Source organism: Trichosurus vulpecula, chromosome 1, assembly GCF_011100635.1.
Source record: "Trichosurus vulpecula isolate mTriVul1 chromosome 1, mTriVul1.pri, whole genome shotgun sequence".
Classification (NCBI taxonomy): Eukaryota; Metazoa; Chordata; class Mammalia; order Diprotodontia; family Phalangeridae; genus Trichosurus; species Trichosurus vulpecula.
The window spans coordinates 13,824,033-13,841,027 of record NC_050573.1 but is presented as its reverse complement, the minus strand read 5'-3'; the positions used below and the strand labels follow the sequence as shown (position 1 = coordinate 13,841,027).

The 16,995-nt window shown below is 49.7% G+C and overlaps 1 protein-coding gene across 1 annotated transcript in view; it reads left to right on the top strand.

Annotated features, from left to right (window-relative positions):
• Nucleotides 1-16,668, top strand: part of OSBP2 (oxysterol binding protein 2) — a 299,159-nt gene extending 282,491 nt beyond the window's left edge. Inside the window, exons 10-15 of the mRNA XM_036761740.1 lie at nt 5,447-5,567; nt 12,695-12,798; nt 14,015-14,110; nt 14,739-14,923; nt 15,637-15,860; nt 16,351-16,668. Of these exons, the coding sequence (XP_036617635.1) occupies nt 5,447-5,567; nt 12,695-12,798; nt 14,015-14,110; nt 14,739-14,923; nt 15,637-15,860; nt 16,351-16,493 (873 nt within the window). The 3' untranslated portion in view covers nt 16,494-16,668. The remainder of the gene's footprint in view (nt 1-5,446; nt 5,568-12,694; nt 12,799-14,014; nt 14,111-14,738; nt 14,924-15,636; nt 15,861-16,350) is intronic.
• The last annotated feature ends 327 nt before the right edge of the window (nt 16,669-16,995 follow it).

The window sequence follows — 16,995 nt, the reverse complement described above, 5'->3', positions numbered from 1 at the left end:
GATGCTTGCTGTATATTAAGAAAAAATGATGTTCAAGAAAACCTGTCCAGAGTGGTGGAGTGCCTTAAGAGAGAGTGGAGTCTGGAGGAACATTGTTGGGATGGCTATCGAGGGCATGCTTGTTCAGATATGACTGAGGCTAGATAACTTCTGAGTTCCCCTCAGACACAGGTGCCTGCCTGTGGCCTCCTCTAGATACCGGCCACCTCTGTCCTTGCTGATCAATCGTCTTCAAGGAGATGCCGCTTTAGAACCTCGGAACCAGACACCCCAGAGCCCCAACCAAGATCAACCGGGAAGGCTTTTCAGGGCAGTCATTTTTACCTCCATTTCCAAAGAGAAGCCCTGGACCACAGACTCTCTTTGAGTAATTCAGAGACATAACCAGGGGACATGCCCAGTGAAAAGTGCTTTAGTTGTATCCAAAGACTCAGGATTGACATCCTGCCTCATTGCCAGAGGGATCTTGGGAAAGTTTCTTCCCCTCTCTGGGCCTTACTGCCCTCGACACTCAGGGAAATGTAAAGGTGGGACTAGATGATCTCTGAGGGCCCTTCCACTTGAAAGTCACATGGTATATGAGCCTCTCTTGCCTTTCTCCCATCCCTCCAATAATTAGCACAGTGATCCCTCACATGGCTTCTCCTCTTTTCCAGAACCAGGGCCTGAGGTGTGGGGTTAGGGATTGAGGCCAACAATATGTCCATCTCTGTGCGTTGTTGTGATAGGAGGAGACTTAAGTCCTAGCTCAGTACCTCCCTCTCCCTCACATACATAGCTACCCTCCTACCTGCCTCCTGGCAGCTCATCATGTCTTTTACCTATCCTTCATTTTCCCAGCGCTCTGGAATACCCTCCTAGAATTCAGTCTGATTCGATCAGTATTATCTATGGAATTGTCCTAAGTACATAGGTACAAAGCGGGCAAACAAACCCTGCTTCCAGGGAGCACACCTTCTCCTAAACAAGCTCTGTACAAAGTGAATACTCAAAACCTTTGGGGAGGGGCCAGAGCATCAGGAAGGCCTCTTAGGAAGTTGCAGCCGCCCCAAGGTCCGAAGAAGATCTCTTCTGGTACCTGCCAGCTCCTCCTGTTGTCGTTAGACCCGCCCTCCCATCCTCAAGGGTCACTCCTCTAGCCTGCCTCCCAGGTAGAAGTTATCTTTTGGCCTCAGAACTCCCATTTCCAGCTCTCCTGTGTACTTAATCCTGTCCTCTTTTGTATTCTGGTCATGCGCATCCCTGTCTGGCAGAGTGCCTACTCTGTGTCCTAAGTGCCTGGGGATGCAGAGACGGGGAAAAAAATGCCTTCCAGGCAATCCAGAAATGTTTCTTAAGCACCTGCCACACACCGCACCTTAAGATTCATCTGAGACGATAGCTTTCAAAATTCCCAAGCAGCATTAGAAGAACATCACTGTTAAGAAGCAGGGTTTTCTCAGCAGCCTGCAGATTGGGATCATTGGAAGGGCTGCCCGGAAAGATGTCCAGCTGCTCACTTCTGGCCCAGGTGACTGTCCAGCCGCATTCCCAAGGAGGTTTGGATCCCAGTTCTACTTACTGCATGGTACTGTGTGACCTAACCTCCTGAGCCTCAGTTCTCTCACTTGTAAATGAGGGGCCCATTAAGCTCTAAATCTGTGGGCCTGTGATGATCCCGCAATCCTTCCCACAAGTTGTATGATGATTGAGAAACTCACTGGACCACCCATCCACTTGGGTCATGATCTAGGCAGTGGGCATTCGTCATTCATGTTTTACATTACTGTCTGGGACAGGGAAGCACAAATAACTTAGAACTTGCTGGTCCTTTATGAGAAAGATTGAATAAAATACTGTTACAGCCTTGAGAAGGACTTGGACTTGGAGGCCTAAGCAGCAAATATTGCCCTTCTCTGGACTCCATCAGAGGGAGCCTAGAATTGGTGAAGAAGATTGTTGGTGTCAACAGGAAAGTGGAGCCCTTGGCTCTGCTATGTTCAGACTCAGAGAAGATCTCTCTTGTGTCAGCACTGCAGACAGTAGGCTGGACCCGGTGCCTGCACATGTGGACCATCCCTGCATCCAGGGCAGAGTTTCACAGGCCAATAGAAGCAAGGGTGTCAGGGAACATCCCACGAGCACTTGCTCTCCAGTCTTGGAAGTGGAACCTTAGGTACCAAGCTTTGGCGATTTTCATGTTGGTTCAGGCAGAAGCTCAAGTAGACCAGAGGACAGGTGTTTTCCTGCCACATGAGTTGAGTAGGGGATGTGCTGAGGGAACAGCCCACGGGATCTTGCTCCCTGACTCCTGACCGTTGGGGGACAACGTTGGAAGATCCCTTTGTCTGTGATGGATGACCTCAGACACCATCTCAGAGCCCTGATGGCCAGTCCATCCAGCAGATCCCATGCATCACCTGTAGTGGTGGTACCAAAGAAGAATGGAAAGATAAGTATGTGTGTAGACTACCAAACTTTGACCAAGAGAACCAGAGTGACCATACTCTGGATTAGGCAGCCAGGGGTTCTTGGAACTGGTCCTATCAGCAGTTGCTACCTGAGGGACTTTAACTGCTCAGCCAGAGGGGCACCTGCCACTGTCCACTAGCTGTTGGAGAAAGCAATTGGTGAGATGAGCCACATGTGCCTCCGAGTGTTGGTCTTCCTGAATGACCTCATTATCTTTCGGCAGACTGGAGGAGAATGTTGGGGGAGACTGAAAAAAACTCAAAGACAGTGGCCCACATTTCATTGGAAAGTGCTGGTTGTGCACTGCCCCCATCAAGGCTAGTGGCCACCTTGCACCTCAGTTCCTCTTCTGTTGGGGGTGGGTGGGACTTTTTTACATCTCTCCAAACTTAATCATGATAATTTCATAGAGTCCAGTTGAGATTGTGGTGGTGGTGTTTCTTTTTAGATTGTTGCCATCACTGTATGTATCTTATTCTCCTGATTCTGCTTCTTTCACTTTGCATCAGTTCTAATAAGTCTTGCTGTCACCATTTCTGACCACTCAGTAGTATTCTATTACATTCATATACCACTTTTTAGCCATTCCTCAATTGAGAGCCATCTACTTTGTTTCCAGGTCTTTGCTTCTACAAAAAGAGTTGCTGCAAACAAGTTGGTCTATTCGGGGCCTTTATATTTACTGTTCGCCTCCTTGGGGTGGGTGGTTGTCCTTTATTCTTGAAGAGGACCAAAGTGGCATCACTATGTTGGGGTCAAGATACAGTGGGTCTGACCGTGGCTGATCAGACCTGTTATATGAAGTCTGAAGGCTCTACCACCGGTTGGGCACAAATGGTACATATGAACGGTCAGAATGGAGATATCTCTAAAGTTGCAAATCTTACATTTCTTTTGAGCTACCACAATTGTGCATTGCGTAGCACCTTCTTTGATATGGGCACACCATGCTGAGTGGTCCTGTGCCAGTGTCTCCAGTGTCTTCCAACCAATTCCAGAGTTCTTCGGAGAGACCTTGAGAGTGTCCTTGTATCACTTCTTCTGACCTCTGTGTGAGCTCTTCCGTGAGTTCACTGTGAAATAGTCTTTTAGGCAAATGTTTGTCATTTAAACAATGTGGCCAGCCTGTTGGGTTGATGTTCTGGTGTCTGGTACCTTATCCTGCCAGATGATCTTCAGAATCCTCCTAAGACAATAAAAATGGAAGTGATTTAGTTTCCTGGAATGGCACTGGCAGACTGTCCAGGTTTCACAGGCATGCAACAATGAGGTCAGCACAATGGCTCTGTAGACCTTCATCGTGGTAGACAGTCTACTACACTTTCCTTTGGAGCCTCACAAACACTGAGCTACCTCTGGCGATGCATGCTTAAGCCTCATCATCTTTGTGTACATCCCTAAAAGATACACTGCCAAGGTAAGTGAACTTATTCACAGCATTCAAAGTTTCTCACTTTGCTGTGACCAGTGGTTCCACAAATGCATGGTGCATTTCTGGCTGGTGGAGAACCTCTGTTTTCTTGGCGTTAATTAGCCAAAATTAGCCCAAGTGGCAGAGAATGCATATTCTGTTACATCTCGACCTTAGAGGCTGCAGTGAGTACACGATCATCTGTAAACAAAAAGTTGCGCACCAGCCCTTCCTCCACTTTAGTCTTGGCTTGAAGCCTTCTCAAGTTAAATAATTTACAATCAGTGGGGTAACTGACCTTGATGCTACTTTTGTCTTTATCAAAAGTGTTCAGCAACATGGCTGAGAACCTCATGCTGAAAAGCATGGGAGCAAGCACACTGCCGTGCTTCCCTCCATCGGTGACTGGGAAAGCACAAGAGCATCGTCCGTTATCCACAATCCGTGCAAGCATGCCATTATGGAACTGACATGCGATACCAATGAACTTCATAAGCAACCAGATTTTGCCATGGTCTTTCACAAGCCCTTGCACCTAACAGTATCAAAGGCCTTGGTCAGATCAACAGACTTGGTGTACAGACCTCCATTCTGCTCCTGGAATTTCTCCTGGAATTGTCAGGCAGCAAACACCACATCGACCGTTCCTTGGCCCTTTCTGCAGCCACGCTAGCTCTCAGGTAGATGACCTCTTCCAAGTGAAGGATCAGCCTATTAAGGAGGACTCTGGCAGAAATCTTGCCAGCAGTGACTAACAGAGGGACCCTCCTGTGATTGTCACAGGCCAACTTTTTTCCCTTTCCTTTATAGAGATGGACAGTAGAAGCATCCTTGAACTCCTGGGGGCCAACCTCCTCTTGCTATATAACCCAGAAAACTTCAGTCAGCTTTTGTATGAGCAGTGGACCCCCAGCCTTGTAAATCTCAGCTGGAATAGAATCAGCACAAGGCGCTTTGCCACATGAGAGGGATCTAATGGCATTCAAAACCTCTTCTTCAGTTAAAAGTTCTGCTAAAGAAAGACTGACTTCAGCCTGAGGTACATAGTCAGTGGCTTCAGCAGGCCTCCTTGGGGTAAGTGGCTAGCAGTGGTGGCTGTCGTTTGTCCTTCATTCTGGAAGAGGACCATGACATCAGGAAGGCGATATCATGACTTGCAAGTAAATTGGATTTAAGTGAGGGAGGCTATGCAAGGTCACCAGCCTCGTTCTCACCTCCATAGGCTTTGGTTCCAGTAACAAGATATAGATCAGGATGATTGGAGATGGCCCAAGTCCAGTGGGAGATGGCTTCCTTAAGCTAAGGTCTTAACAGGTCTCATTTTAACTGAGGCTAGCAGTGGAGTCTTTGGGTCAAAGAGTTTGGTCACTTGACTCACTTTCATATCATAATTCCACATTGCTTTCCAGAATGTTTGGACCAGTTCACAACTCCACCAAGAGCGCGTTGGCTGTGTCAGCACTTGCACGGCCCCTCTAACATTGACTTTGCTCATTTTGGTCAATCTTTGCCAGTTTTCTGGTGATGAGGTAAAACCTCAGATGGTGATTTGAATTTTTCTTATTATCCTACTCTTGTTCTCAGGTGAGCCACCACCCTCCTGCAGCTGCCCACCACGTGTTCTCCAGAAATGGCTGGACCCTGTGGCAGGAAATTACCATCTCCAGCAAGTTCCGGGGCAAATACCTGTCCATCATGCCACTGGGTAAGACCGTGCGTCACGGTGAAGTGAAGAAGCCGAGTAGTGAGAACCAGACGGCAACGTGTGTAACAGAACAGGCAGCTGCAGAAACAGACTGAGTCCGGGCTCCCAGCAGCAAAGGACTTTGACCATTGGTGTCTACGCAGTTAATATACGATCTTGAGGGTGTGAAAACCAAGAAAAATGGGACGTAGAGATTGAAGTTTCTTATTGGAGACACTGAGATGAGAGGGATAGAGGGGTGGTTTTGTGATAGTTGGGGAAGGGGAGTAATCTTGTGATTTCCCCCAAATTAGGTGACTTAGAGGAAGTTGAGACTTCACTTCACAAAATGGTGGAGAAAGGGCAAAATGTAGTTCCTTATGCCTTTTTTTTTTATGTAACACATGTCCTGTCAAGGTGACCTCTCAGGGTTCTGTACAAACCAAGCCATTGACTATGCCTGAGGTGGATCTGAGGGAGCTCATTTCAGCATATCTGTAATAAGCCCCTGCTTGTGTGGTAGGCACTGTGCTAGATGCTAGAGACAGAGAAGCAAAATCAAGAGATCATTCCTGCCCTCAAGGAGCTTACTTTCTACTGAAAGTGGCAGTCAGTGTAGAGACCAGGAAAGGCTTCATGGGCAAGGAAATGCCTGAGTCGCAAAAAATTCTAGGACATAGAAAGGAGAAAAGAGTTTTCTGGGGCTGGGGGGTGGGGGTAGGGGATAGCCTAAGCAAAGACATGGGGAGGATATAGAACACTGACGGATAAACAGTGATGAGGCCAGTTTAGCTTAAAGGTGGAATGTCTGAAGGGGAGTCACAGAGGATGAATGTGCGGAAAAGGAGGCTCCAGCCCTACAGAAAGGAATTGGCATTGCAGTCTAGGGTGGTGACTAAAGATGTTGGAGGAGGGGGTGGCCGTATCAGCTCTGTGCCTGTTTGTGGAGGATTGGCTGGAGACGAGTCCAGGGATGGTCAGTGGTGGGGAGGGGGCGTCTTCCAGGAGTCTAGGCTTAAGGTAGTCGTAGCCTTCCTGGATATGAGATGGCATTTGGAGGTAGAGTGGACAAGACTCTTCTAGGTCAAAGGGAGGCTTCAAGGAAGACCAGAAGTAAGGGAAGGACTGGCAGGGAAGAGAATGGCTGTGTTTTAGTTATGTTGAGTCTCCAGTGTCTGGGACATGCAGGTGAAGCAGACAGTTTATTATGAGGAACTGGGGTTCCGAAGAGAAATTAGAATATTGTGTCGATTTGGGAGTCATCGGCATAGAAATGATTTTTGAGCCTGGGAGATTGCAATGAACTAAGAGAAGACCAAGGGCAAGACTTTGTAAGATAGCCCCACAGCCCCAGCAAGGGGGCAGGAGGTGGGTGATGACGTGGGCAGAGACTCAGCAATCCTCTGGGTTCTTGGGTGCTAAAGCTGGAGAAGACATTAGAATATAGAGCAGAGAAGGTCAGAGTGAGCACAGAATACTAGAGCTACCCAGGTCTTTGGGGACACAAAGTCACCAGTGTCTGAGCTCAATCGCCCAGCTCAAAGGCAATGCCTCTCTCTTTGAGGGCCCTCAGAGACACCTAGTCCGAGGCTATCTCCATTTACCTGGAGAGGCCTAGAGATGGAAGCTGAGCCCATGACAAAGTGGGGCTTCAGCCCTGGGCCAGCTTCTTGTGTCATCCCCCTGGGGGGATCTTTCAGGGATTTTCTGATGAGGGGGCTCATTTCCAAGGCATCCTTGTGGGAGCATTGTTCTCCACCTCTCCCCAGAGAGTCACAAATGGCTTTCTCGAGTAAACGGTTTTAAATCTGTTTCTCTCAAAAAGCCAGGCTCCATTGACTTGGGAAGGAATTTTTCCTTATTACCAAGTATATCTTTTAAACGTAGAGCCGACCTGGGAACATTGCCTCTGTGCCTCTTAGCCTGTACCTTCCTCCCCCTCTCCTGGGGCCTTGGAGTTCCCTCTTCAGCTCTTGGGGAGTCTCATTGCAGGTCAGCACTTCTCTCTGCATCCACACCCAGGATGACCACAGGGTCACTGGGTCTAGAGCTTTAGAGGTGGTCCAATCCAATCTCTCGTCCAGTTCCTGCCATTTTCAGAAGAGACTGAGGCTTGTAGAGTGAGAAGTCAACAAGCACTCAAATGTGTCCTGTGTACCGGGCATTGTGCTAAGGGCTGGAGATGCAAGGAAGGAAAAAGAGAGACCCTGCCCTCATGGAGCTCCCAGTCTAATGGGAGAGACAACAAGCTATAGACAGGAGAGAAGGCACTGGAATTCAGAGGGGTCAGAGAAGACTTCCTGTGGGAGGTGGGATGTTAGTTGGGACTTAAGGGAAGCCTGGGAGGTCAGAAGGCAGAGGGAAGGAGGGAGAACGTTCCTGGCCTGGAACACAGCCGGGGGAAATGCCCACATGCCCAGCCTCCTGTGAGATGAGCGAGACCCCCGAATGGCTTCTGGGGATTGCTCGCCTTCAGAGCCAGGGCCAGATTATCGTCCTCTTGGCCCAACTGAGGAGGTTTCTGCAAGCCACCTGTCCTGTGGAAATGGTCTGGTTCAACCTCCTGAGGTTGTAGGCTGGAATCCCCTTAGCATCCATGTGAGGTCAGGAGAGGGAACATGAAGCTCAGTGAGAATTATATCTCTGCTCTCATGTTTCCACAATCCGGCTAGCAGCTTCTGTGGGGGTGTAAGATCCACCTACAGCCAGCACCCAGAAAGCTGCCAACAGCACAGGTTCTTTTGATCTGCTTAACTAAGGAAAGCAAGGTGAAGGGATTGACAAACCTACTTTAATTCAGCGTACAAATATCATTCATTTAGTTCAGAGGAAAAAGCCAGCACCCTGAACTTCAGAGCAAAATACAAACAAATTACAAACATCAACAGACAGACCCAATAGAGATTCATAGTTACCAACATCTAGGTTCAGCCCAGGAGCTCAGAACAAGGGCTGGCCCAGAGTCACTCGTACCACCACTGCTTCGGCAATGAGCTCCAAAGAACAGACAGCCAACCCCTGGTTTTTATATCTTTTTCAGCGTCAGGGGTGAGTCACACATGTGACTCACCCACGCGACCTAGAATCATCACAAAGAGGCGGACTTAAACCCATGTGGTCTAAAAGCCTCTGCTCTCCCAGACATTTAAACTAGGCCCTCCCTGGAGTTAGCCCCACCTTGGGCCCCACCTTAGTTGCCAATCCACACCCACTAAGGTTTTACACCCAATAGGGATTTGGGCCTGGGGCTTAGCACCTAGTAAAGCTCAATGAATTACTCAAAGGGAACAAAAGCCAAACTATTCAAGGGCACTTGTTGAACTAAGTGCTAAGGAGCCCATTTTTGGTTACCAACACACTAGATGTTGGTAACTATGAATTGTATTGGGTCTGTCTGTTGATATTTGTAATTTGTTTGTATTTTGTTCTGAAGTTCAGGGAGCTGGCTTTTTCCCCTGAACTAAGTGAATGCTGTCTGTGTGCTGGATTAAAGTAAACTTGTCAACCCCTTCACCTTGCTTTCCTTAGTTAAGCAGATCAAAAGAACCTGTGCTGTTGGCGGCTTTCTGGGTGCTGGCTGTGGGTGGATCTTACACCCCCACAGAAGCTGCTAGCCGGATTGTGGAAACATCTCATTAGAAGGACTCCTTGGGCTTTGGGCCCAAGGGGCCTCCTGTGCATCAGTTAGGGGATTGTACCTCAGTCTGCACTCTCCCTTCCAAAGCTAAGATTCTGTGATTCTGACAGACAGAACATTGGGCTTGGAGTCACCAGAAATGGGTTTGAATCCTGACCAGAGTGAACAAGTCACTTCACATCTCCGAGTCTCAGCTTTCTCATCTGTGAAATGGGGGTGGTAATACTGGCTCTCCATCCCTCCCAGGGCTTTCATGAGGGAAGAGTTCTGTAGAATCTAGAAATGGGAATGGTGATGGCAATGATTTTCTTTCTTTTATATTTTTTTTTAGCGTTCTTTTCTTTTTAAATTTTGAACTCCAGATTCTCTCCCTCCCTCTCCCCCGACCCACTGAGAAGGCAAACACTGTGATATCAGTTATACATGGCAAATCATGCAAAACACATTTCCATATTAGCCATATTGAAGGAAGAAGGAAAGGAAGAAAGAAAGAAGGGAAAAAAGAAGAAAAAGGGAAAGGAAGAATGAGAGAAAATTGTACTTGGATTTGCACTCAGTTCATTCAGTTGTCTCTCTGGAGGTAGATAGCATTTTTCATCAAGAGTCCTTTGGAACCGTCTTGGATTGTCGCATTGACCGGAGTAGCCAAATCTTTCCCTGTTAATCATCATTAGGCCGTTGCTGTTACTCCGCACAATGATCTTCCAGTCCTTCTCACTTCACTCTGTGTCAGCTCATAGAGGCCTTGCCATGTTTTTCTGAAACCATCCTTCGCGCTGTTTCTTAGAACGCCATAGTATTCCATCCCATTCCTAGGCCACAACTTGTTCGGCCTTTCCCCAGCTGATGGGCCTCCCCTCGTTTTCCAGTTCTTTGCCACCACTAAAGAGATGCTATAAATGTTTTTGTCCATGCAGGTCCTTTCCTTTTTCTTTGCTCCCTTTGGGATACAGGCCTAGGAGTGGTATTATAGTAGTGGTACTGCTGGCTCAGAGGGCACACGCAGTTTGATGGCGTTTTGGACATAGTTCCAAGTTGTTCTCCAGAATGGTGGAACCAGTTCACTACTCCACCTACAATTCATTAGGATCCCTATTTTTTCCCTCATCCCCTCCAGTATTTGTCATTTCTGATAGGTGTGAGGCAGCAGCTCAGAGTTGTTTTAATTTGCATTTCTGTAATCAATAGTGATTTAGAGCATTTTGTCATATGACTATAGATAGGTTTGATTTCTTCTTCTGAAAGCTGCCATTTATCAATTGGGGAATGACTCATATTTTTATAAATTAGACTCAGTTCCCTATATATTTGAGAAAGGTGTGGTATACAAATATGATGGAATACTATTGTGCTATAAGAAATGAGAAGCAGACGGACTTCATAATAACCTGGAAAGACTTAGCTGAACTGATGCTGAGTGAGGGGAGCAGAACCAGGAGATCATGATACACAATTACAGACACGCGGTGTCTCTGATGACCAACTTTGATAGACTTGGCTCTTCCCAGCAATGCGAGGTTCTAAGACAGCTCCAAAGGACTCATGATGGAAAATGCCGTGCATGTCCGGAGAAAGAATCTGGATGCAGACTGAAGCAAACTACCTGCTTCCTTTCTTGTTGTTGTTTTGGTTTCTGTTCTGTTTCTTCTTTCTTGTGGTTTGTTCCATTGGTTATAGTCCTTCTCTACAACTTGACTCTTATGAAGATAAGTTTAGTGTGAAGGTGTATGTAGAACCTGTATCGGATGGTATGCCGTCTTGGCAGGGGGAGGGGGAAGGAGACGGAGGGGGAGAAAATTTGAATCTCAAAAACTTGAGGAACTGAATGTTGTAAACTGAAACTTTTAAAAATTAATTAATTAATTTTAAAAATCCTTTAAAAAAGAAAATAATTCAGCATTCCAAAAAAAAAAAAAAGAAAGAAATGAGGCCTTCATCAGAGAAACTTGCTGTAAAACTTTCTGGTATTACTTCATTATCTATGGTATCTTTTAGCAAAATGTAGTTTCCCTGATTACCTCTCTCCATCAGGTCTAATTTTGCTTTTGCTTTGTCTAAGATCATGATGGGGGGAGGCGGGCCCTGCTCCTGCCCCCACCCAACCTCCCACACGATACAGGGATCCCTTCTCGGACCATTTCTGGCATCTCCAGCCTCAGCTCCAACACCTTTGGTGTGCGGCTACCCCGTAAGGGGGGCCTGCCTGGGGCACAGCTTCGGTGATGAGACAGTTGTTCTAGGTACAGATCTAAAAGGTGTCTCATGGTCCTCATTCCTTAAAACCTGGACCGTCCAAGCTGAGAGAGCCTGGAGATGATCTAGCCTGACTTTCTGTTCCTCTTATGTCTATGTCACTCTTTATATTTTTCAAAGCATTTTTATTGTTATCTTTTACATCACCTTGACTCTGCACACACACACACACACACACACACGCACACGCACACGCACACGCACACACTCACACACACACACATATACACACACACACACACACACACACACACAATTTAGCAGAGTCTGCCAGCACATCCACACAGTGTGGTGAGCATGCAGGCAGTGTCCTCTGCAGGGAGGGGGCAGCAGGGGCAGCTCTCCTGTCTGCGCTCTGCTCCAGGGCCAGCTGTGGCCACGAGAGTGACCCAGCCATCCTTTTCAAGGTTCTTCTTGTTGTTCCCTCCATTTACATTGTTGAAGACACTGTGGGTCTCGTCAAAGTATTTTCAGCGTGCTGTGTTATTTGACACTAATTATCAAAGAAGGAGGAAAAGGAGCCATGTGTACAAAAATGTTAGAGCAGCTCTTTTTGTGATGGCAAAGAATTGGAAACTGAGGGGAGGCCCAGCTATTGGGGAATGGCTGCACAAATAATTAAGTATATGAATGGGATGGAAACGATGAAGGGGGGCAGCAAGGTGGTGCAGTGAGTAGAGCACCGGCCCTGGAGTCAGGGGGACCTGAGTTCAGATCCGGCCTCAGACACTTGACACACTTATTAGCTGTGTGACCTTGGGCAAGTCACTTAACCCCAATTGCCCTGCCTTCCCCTCTCCAAAAAAAATGATGAATGGGATGATTTCAGAGAAACCTCGGAAGACTTGAATGAACTGATGCAAAGTGAAGAGGGCAATCTATACAGTGATAACATTTTTGGGAAAAACAACTTGAAAGGACTTTAGGACTTTGGCACTGAACCACGGCCCTCCCATAGAGGCAATAGACTCTGGTACTAAGTGGGACCTGGCCATTGGAGGAATTTGTTTTGCATAATTAGGCATATTTGTTAAGAGGATTTTGTTTGTTTGTTTTCCAGTAGGAATAATGTGAAAGAGAAAGAAAATCTCATTTCATTGGAAAAAAGTCTTAGTTTGGCTCTCCCAAGAGCACCAGGAGGTAGTGAGAGGAGGAAGGTGCAGAGGAGAGCCAGGACTGGCAGTGGGCACTCTCTTGTCACGGGCAGCCCCTTTCTCGCTAGGTCAGCTGTGACCTCTCACCTCTTTCGTTCCCTCAGGTGCTATTCACCTAGAATTCCAGGCCAGCGGGAATCACTACATCTGGCGGAAAAGTACATCTACTGTGCACAACATCATCGTGGGCAAGCTCTGGATTGATCAGGTCAGAGCAGTTCTCCCCACTGCCTGCCCTCCTCCCTAGGCCCACGCTCCAGGGGCAGCACCAAGCACCCTGGGGAAACATAGCCCTGCCAGTGTCGGTGAGCTGCCTCTGGCCCACTGGGTCTCACACCTGCATCACCTGCCTCCTCGGCCTTCCTCCAGGAAGTGGGCAGCCCCATGGGCCCGGCTGACTAGACTAGGGCCAGCAGTCCGGAGGCTGCATGCCCAGAGGGCCACCCGTGGGAAGAACGTCCAGGTAGAACCACTGGGAGCACCAGTGTAGACCTCACTTCTTCTCTCTGTGGGCCACACTCAAGGCTCTTTATAGTTGGGCAAACTGAGGCCCAGAGAGAGGAAGGGTCTTGTCCAAGGCCACACAGATAGGCAGTAGTAGAAGGACTCTGTTCTCATGGACCCACCCGCAGACTGGGATGAGCCGAGAAGGAAGGGGGATAGATGGAGCAGGGAGCTCCTGGGGGCCGGGAAAGCCCACCCTTCTACCTAGCAGTCCTCGAGCATTGGTGGGGCAGGGGAGGGCAGATCTCTGAGGGGAGCCCCCTCTTCTCTGCTGCCCACAGAACTGTCCTAAGGGACAGATGTCCAGCATGGACAAGCAGAGAGGACCTCAGCCTCGGCCGGGAGGGGGTGGGCACAGGGCAGAGGAGGGGCCAGGCGCCAGGATATGGATGCCCAGCATGTTGTCCTCCAGTTATCAGTGTATAAAAGCCTGGCCCAGACTGTCAGTGTCCAAGCGCTAGGAGAATGGGAGGTTCTTCCCTTATCTAGAGTCCCCTTCGGTCACTTGTCTGCCCTCCTTGGTCCCCTTCCTTTCCCACTCAGGGGTCCTTTTGTCTCCCCCATTAGGACGGAGCCTGTGGTTTTGCCTCAGTTTATGCCCTTCACACTTGGCACTTTGCCTAGCCCACAGTAAGCACTTGACTGATGCTTGCTGACTGACTTTTCTTGGCCATCTCAGCCACAGCAGGGATTTTGGTGAGAGGACCGCCTGGGGAGGGTGAGCTTGAGCAGCAGGGCCTTGGATGGGTGCCAGAGCCTTCAGGAGCAGCCAGAGGGGACAGGTACCATTGAGGTATAACTGGGAATAAGATCCCTCCTCCTCAGGTCCAAGGCCCTGATCTCTCTCTCTCTCTCTCTCTCTCTCTCTCTCTCTCTCTCTCTCTCTCTCTCCCTCCCCCCCCCTCCCCCCTGTTCTCTAGACTGGAGACATAGAGATAATTAACCATAAGACAAAGGATAAGTGTCTACTGAAGTTTACACCCTACAGCTACTTCTCAAAAGACTACACCCGGAAGGTAGGATGGTTGGGATCCTGGGAAAGAGCAAATGTAGAGCAAGCTCTGAGTAACAAAGACTATCTGATTGTCATTTCTGAGGTCTCCAGAAGGACTAGACCAGAGCACATAGATTGTGAGGGCTAGGAGAGACCTTCGAACTCAGAAGGTCAGAGCTGGGAGGGGCCTGAGAACAAGGGATGTCAGGGCTGGGAGGGGCCATAGGACAGGGGATGTCAGGGCTGGGAGGGGCCATAGGACAGGGGATGTCAGAGCTAGGAGAGGCCTTAGGACAGGGGATGTCAGAGCTAGGAGAGGCCTTAGGACAGGGGTTGTCAGGGCTGGGAGTGGTATGGAGCTTATCTAATTCTAACCTCACCTCTATAGTAAGAAGGAGGAAGTTGAGAATTAGAGTAAATTGACTCTCCCTGGGCTCTAGGATGAGCCTATAACAGGACGAGAACTAAAACTGAGTCGGAAACAACCAGTTGAGGTCTTTTCTGTGACACCCACCAAGAACTCGGGGCTCTCCAGGGGGAGGGGGCGGGGAGGGGTCCCCTGTTGGCTGCAGCTTTGGTAGGAGCTGCCCCAGGGATCTGCAGGCTGGGCCCCTGGACTCCCAAAGGTGATAGACCCCTTCCTGCTCTAGGTGACAGGGGTGGTGACAGATAGCAAAGAGAAAGCACATTATGTGCTGTCGGGTTCCTGGGATGAGAAGATGGAGTGCGCCAAGATCGTTCAGAGCAGCCACAGCAGCCCCAGCACAGAGGGCAAGCAGAAGATGGTCTACCAGACCCTGCCGGCTAAGCTCCTGTGGAAGAAGTACCCTCTACCGTGAGTGAGCCCCCTGCCCGGCCCGGGAGCCAGAGCTCAAAGCAGCTTGAGAGAGGCTTCCCCCACCAAGGGCCACACCCAGCCCATTTCACTGAGACCCAATCCTGAGTCCCCACAGAAGAGCCGCCTGGGCTGTAAGATGCTGGGGGGCAGCCAGGGCTCAAGCCCCTTTGGGTCCCACACAGAGCAGGTGCTTAGCCAATATTGAATTGGGTTAGACAGCTCAGTAAGGTAGAAAGGGACCTCACTTTGGGCTCAGAGGACCTGGCTTTACTTTTGGCTCTTCCACTGATGATCCAGTGACCTGGGATCAATGATTCCACCTACCCGGCCTCAGTTAGCTCCTTTCTAAATTGAGAGCCTTGGGTTAGAAGATCTTTAAGTAAGCTGCCCACTCCAAAGGCCTTGGTCCTTCTACCAAGGAGTGGTCCCAGCTCAAGTCCTGCCCCACCCTGCCCTGTCCCGCCCCACCATTGCCATAGGTAATGTTGGCCTGGTTTTGTGCTCCTTTACAAAGCTGAGGCCGAGTGCTAGGCTATTTGAGATACAAAGCCTACTTATGTAAAGCTGCTTTCTGCCCTCTAAGACCCTTGCCACCCCTGGTAGAGAGCCTCTCGTGCCCCCAGGCTTCCGAGTTGGGCTGGGGGTGGCAGAGGGTCTTGGGGGCTGGTGGCCCTCCTCCAGCTGTCACCCTCTCTCTGGCCTTGTTGCAGGGAGAATGCTGAGAACATGTATTACTTCTCGGAGCTGGCCTTGATCCTGAATGAACCCGAAGAAGGCGTGGCCCCCACAGACAGCAGGTGGAGACCTGACCAGCGTCTCATGGAGAACGGCCAGTGGGACGAGGCCAATTCTGAGAAGCAGCGGCTAGAGGAGAAACAGAGGATGATCCGACGTAAGCGCCTGGAGTTGGGTAGCCGTGAACACCTGGAAGAAGGTGAGCCTGGCACCCTGCACAACTGGTCACCTGCCGCAAAAGAGAGTCAGAGGAGGGAAGAGCAGAGCCCCCAGGCTAGGGGAGGCTCCCAGACAGGACAGGTGGGCCGGCTGACGTTGCACATAGGTCTTTGGCCCCCACTGTGCCCACAGCAGCAGGCCCAGGGAGAGGCCCAGATAGAGTCCAGGTCTTGATGAGGGCGGTGCCAGCCGCCCAGCTGAAGGCAAGCTTCTGGGAAGGTAGGCTTGGAAGCTAGGCCCCCTCCCCAGGTCCCCTGAACAGCCCAGCCTGGAGGCTCATCTAAGGGAGAAGCCCAGAGAGTCCAGACTCCTGGACCCAGTTCAAGACCCTTCCCCTTGATTGACATGGGGTGCCCCTAGCTGGGAAGCAGAGGCAGATAGCATAGAGAGGGACCAAGAAGGGCCCAGAGCCAGGGGTGAAGTTCCCAAGGCTCCTGCCCACAGGCATCCCTTCTCTCTGGCCCCCACAGGGAAGGAAGCAGACCTGTACAAGCCCTTATGGTTCGAGAAAAAGATGGACCCCTTCACAGGGGAGGAGGCCTACATCTACAGGGGAGGGTACTGGGAAGCCAAGGAGGAGCAGAACTGGTCCATGTGTCCAGACATCTTCTGAGCCGCCAGCCCCAGGCCTGTCCGCCGCCTGCCCTGCTGCACCCGCCAGCCTGGGGAGCCAGGCGAGGAAATAAGAAACCCAACCCTACACGCAAAACGCAAATACAACCCACAAGCAGACCAGGAATTCAAACGTATTTTTTTATGCACTAATGAAAATCGCATATTGGATCTCCCTTTCTTTTTCCCCTCTTCTTCCTTTTTTTTTTTTTTTTGCTGATAGTGACTTTTTTCTTTTGTGGAAGTAATTAGTTTACTAAGTAAGCCTGGGGAGGACAGGCTGAGTCTGTTTCTTTTTAGCTGATGTGTATGCTCTGTCCTCCCCAGCTGATCGAAGCACGGCCTTCCAGAGGCACTCAGGAGAGCGGCGGGGAGGAACGAGGGCCGTGGGTCTTCCAGGAGGACTGGTGTCCCTGGGGGTGTGGGTGGCCTCCTCTCTAGCTCCGATTTGAGGTTCCTCCCAGGCTCACCCCCGTGGCTGTGGCGCCCAGGGGCTCCCCATC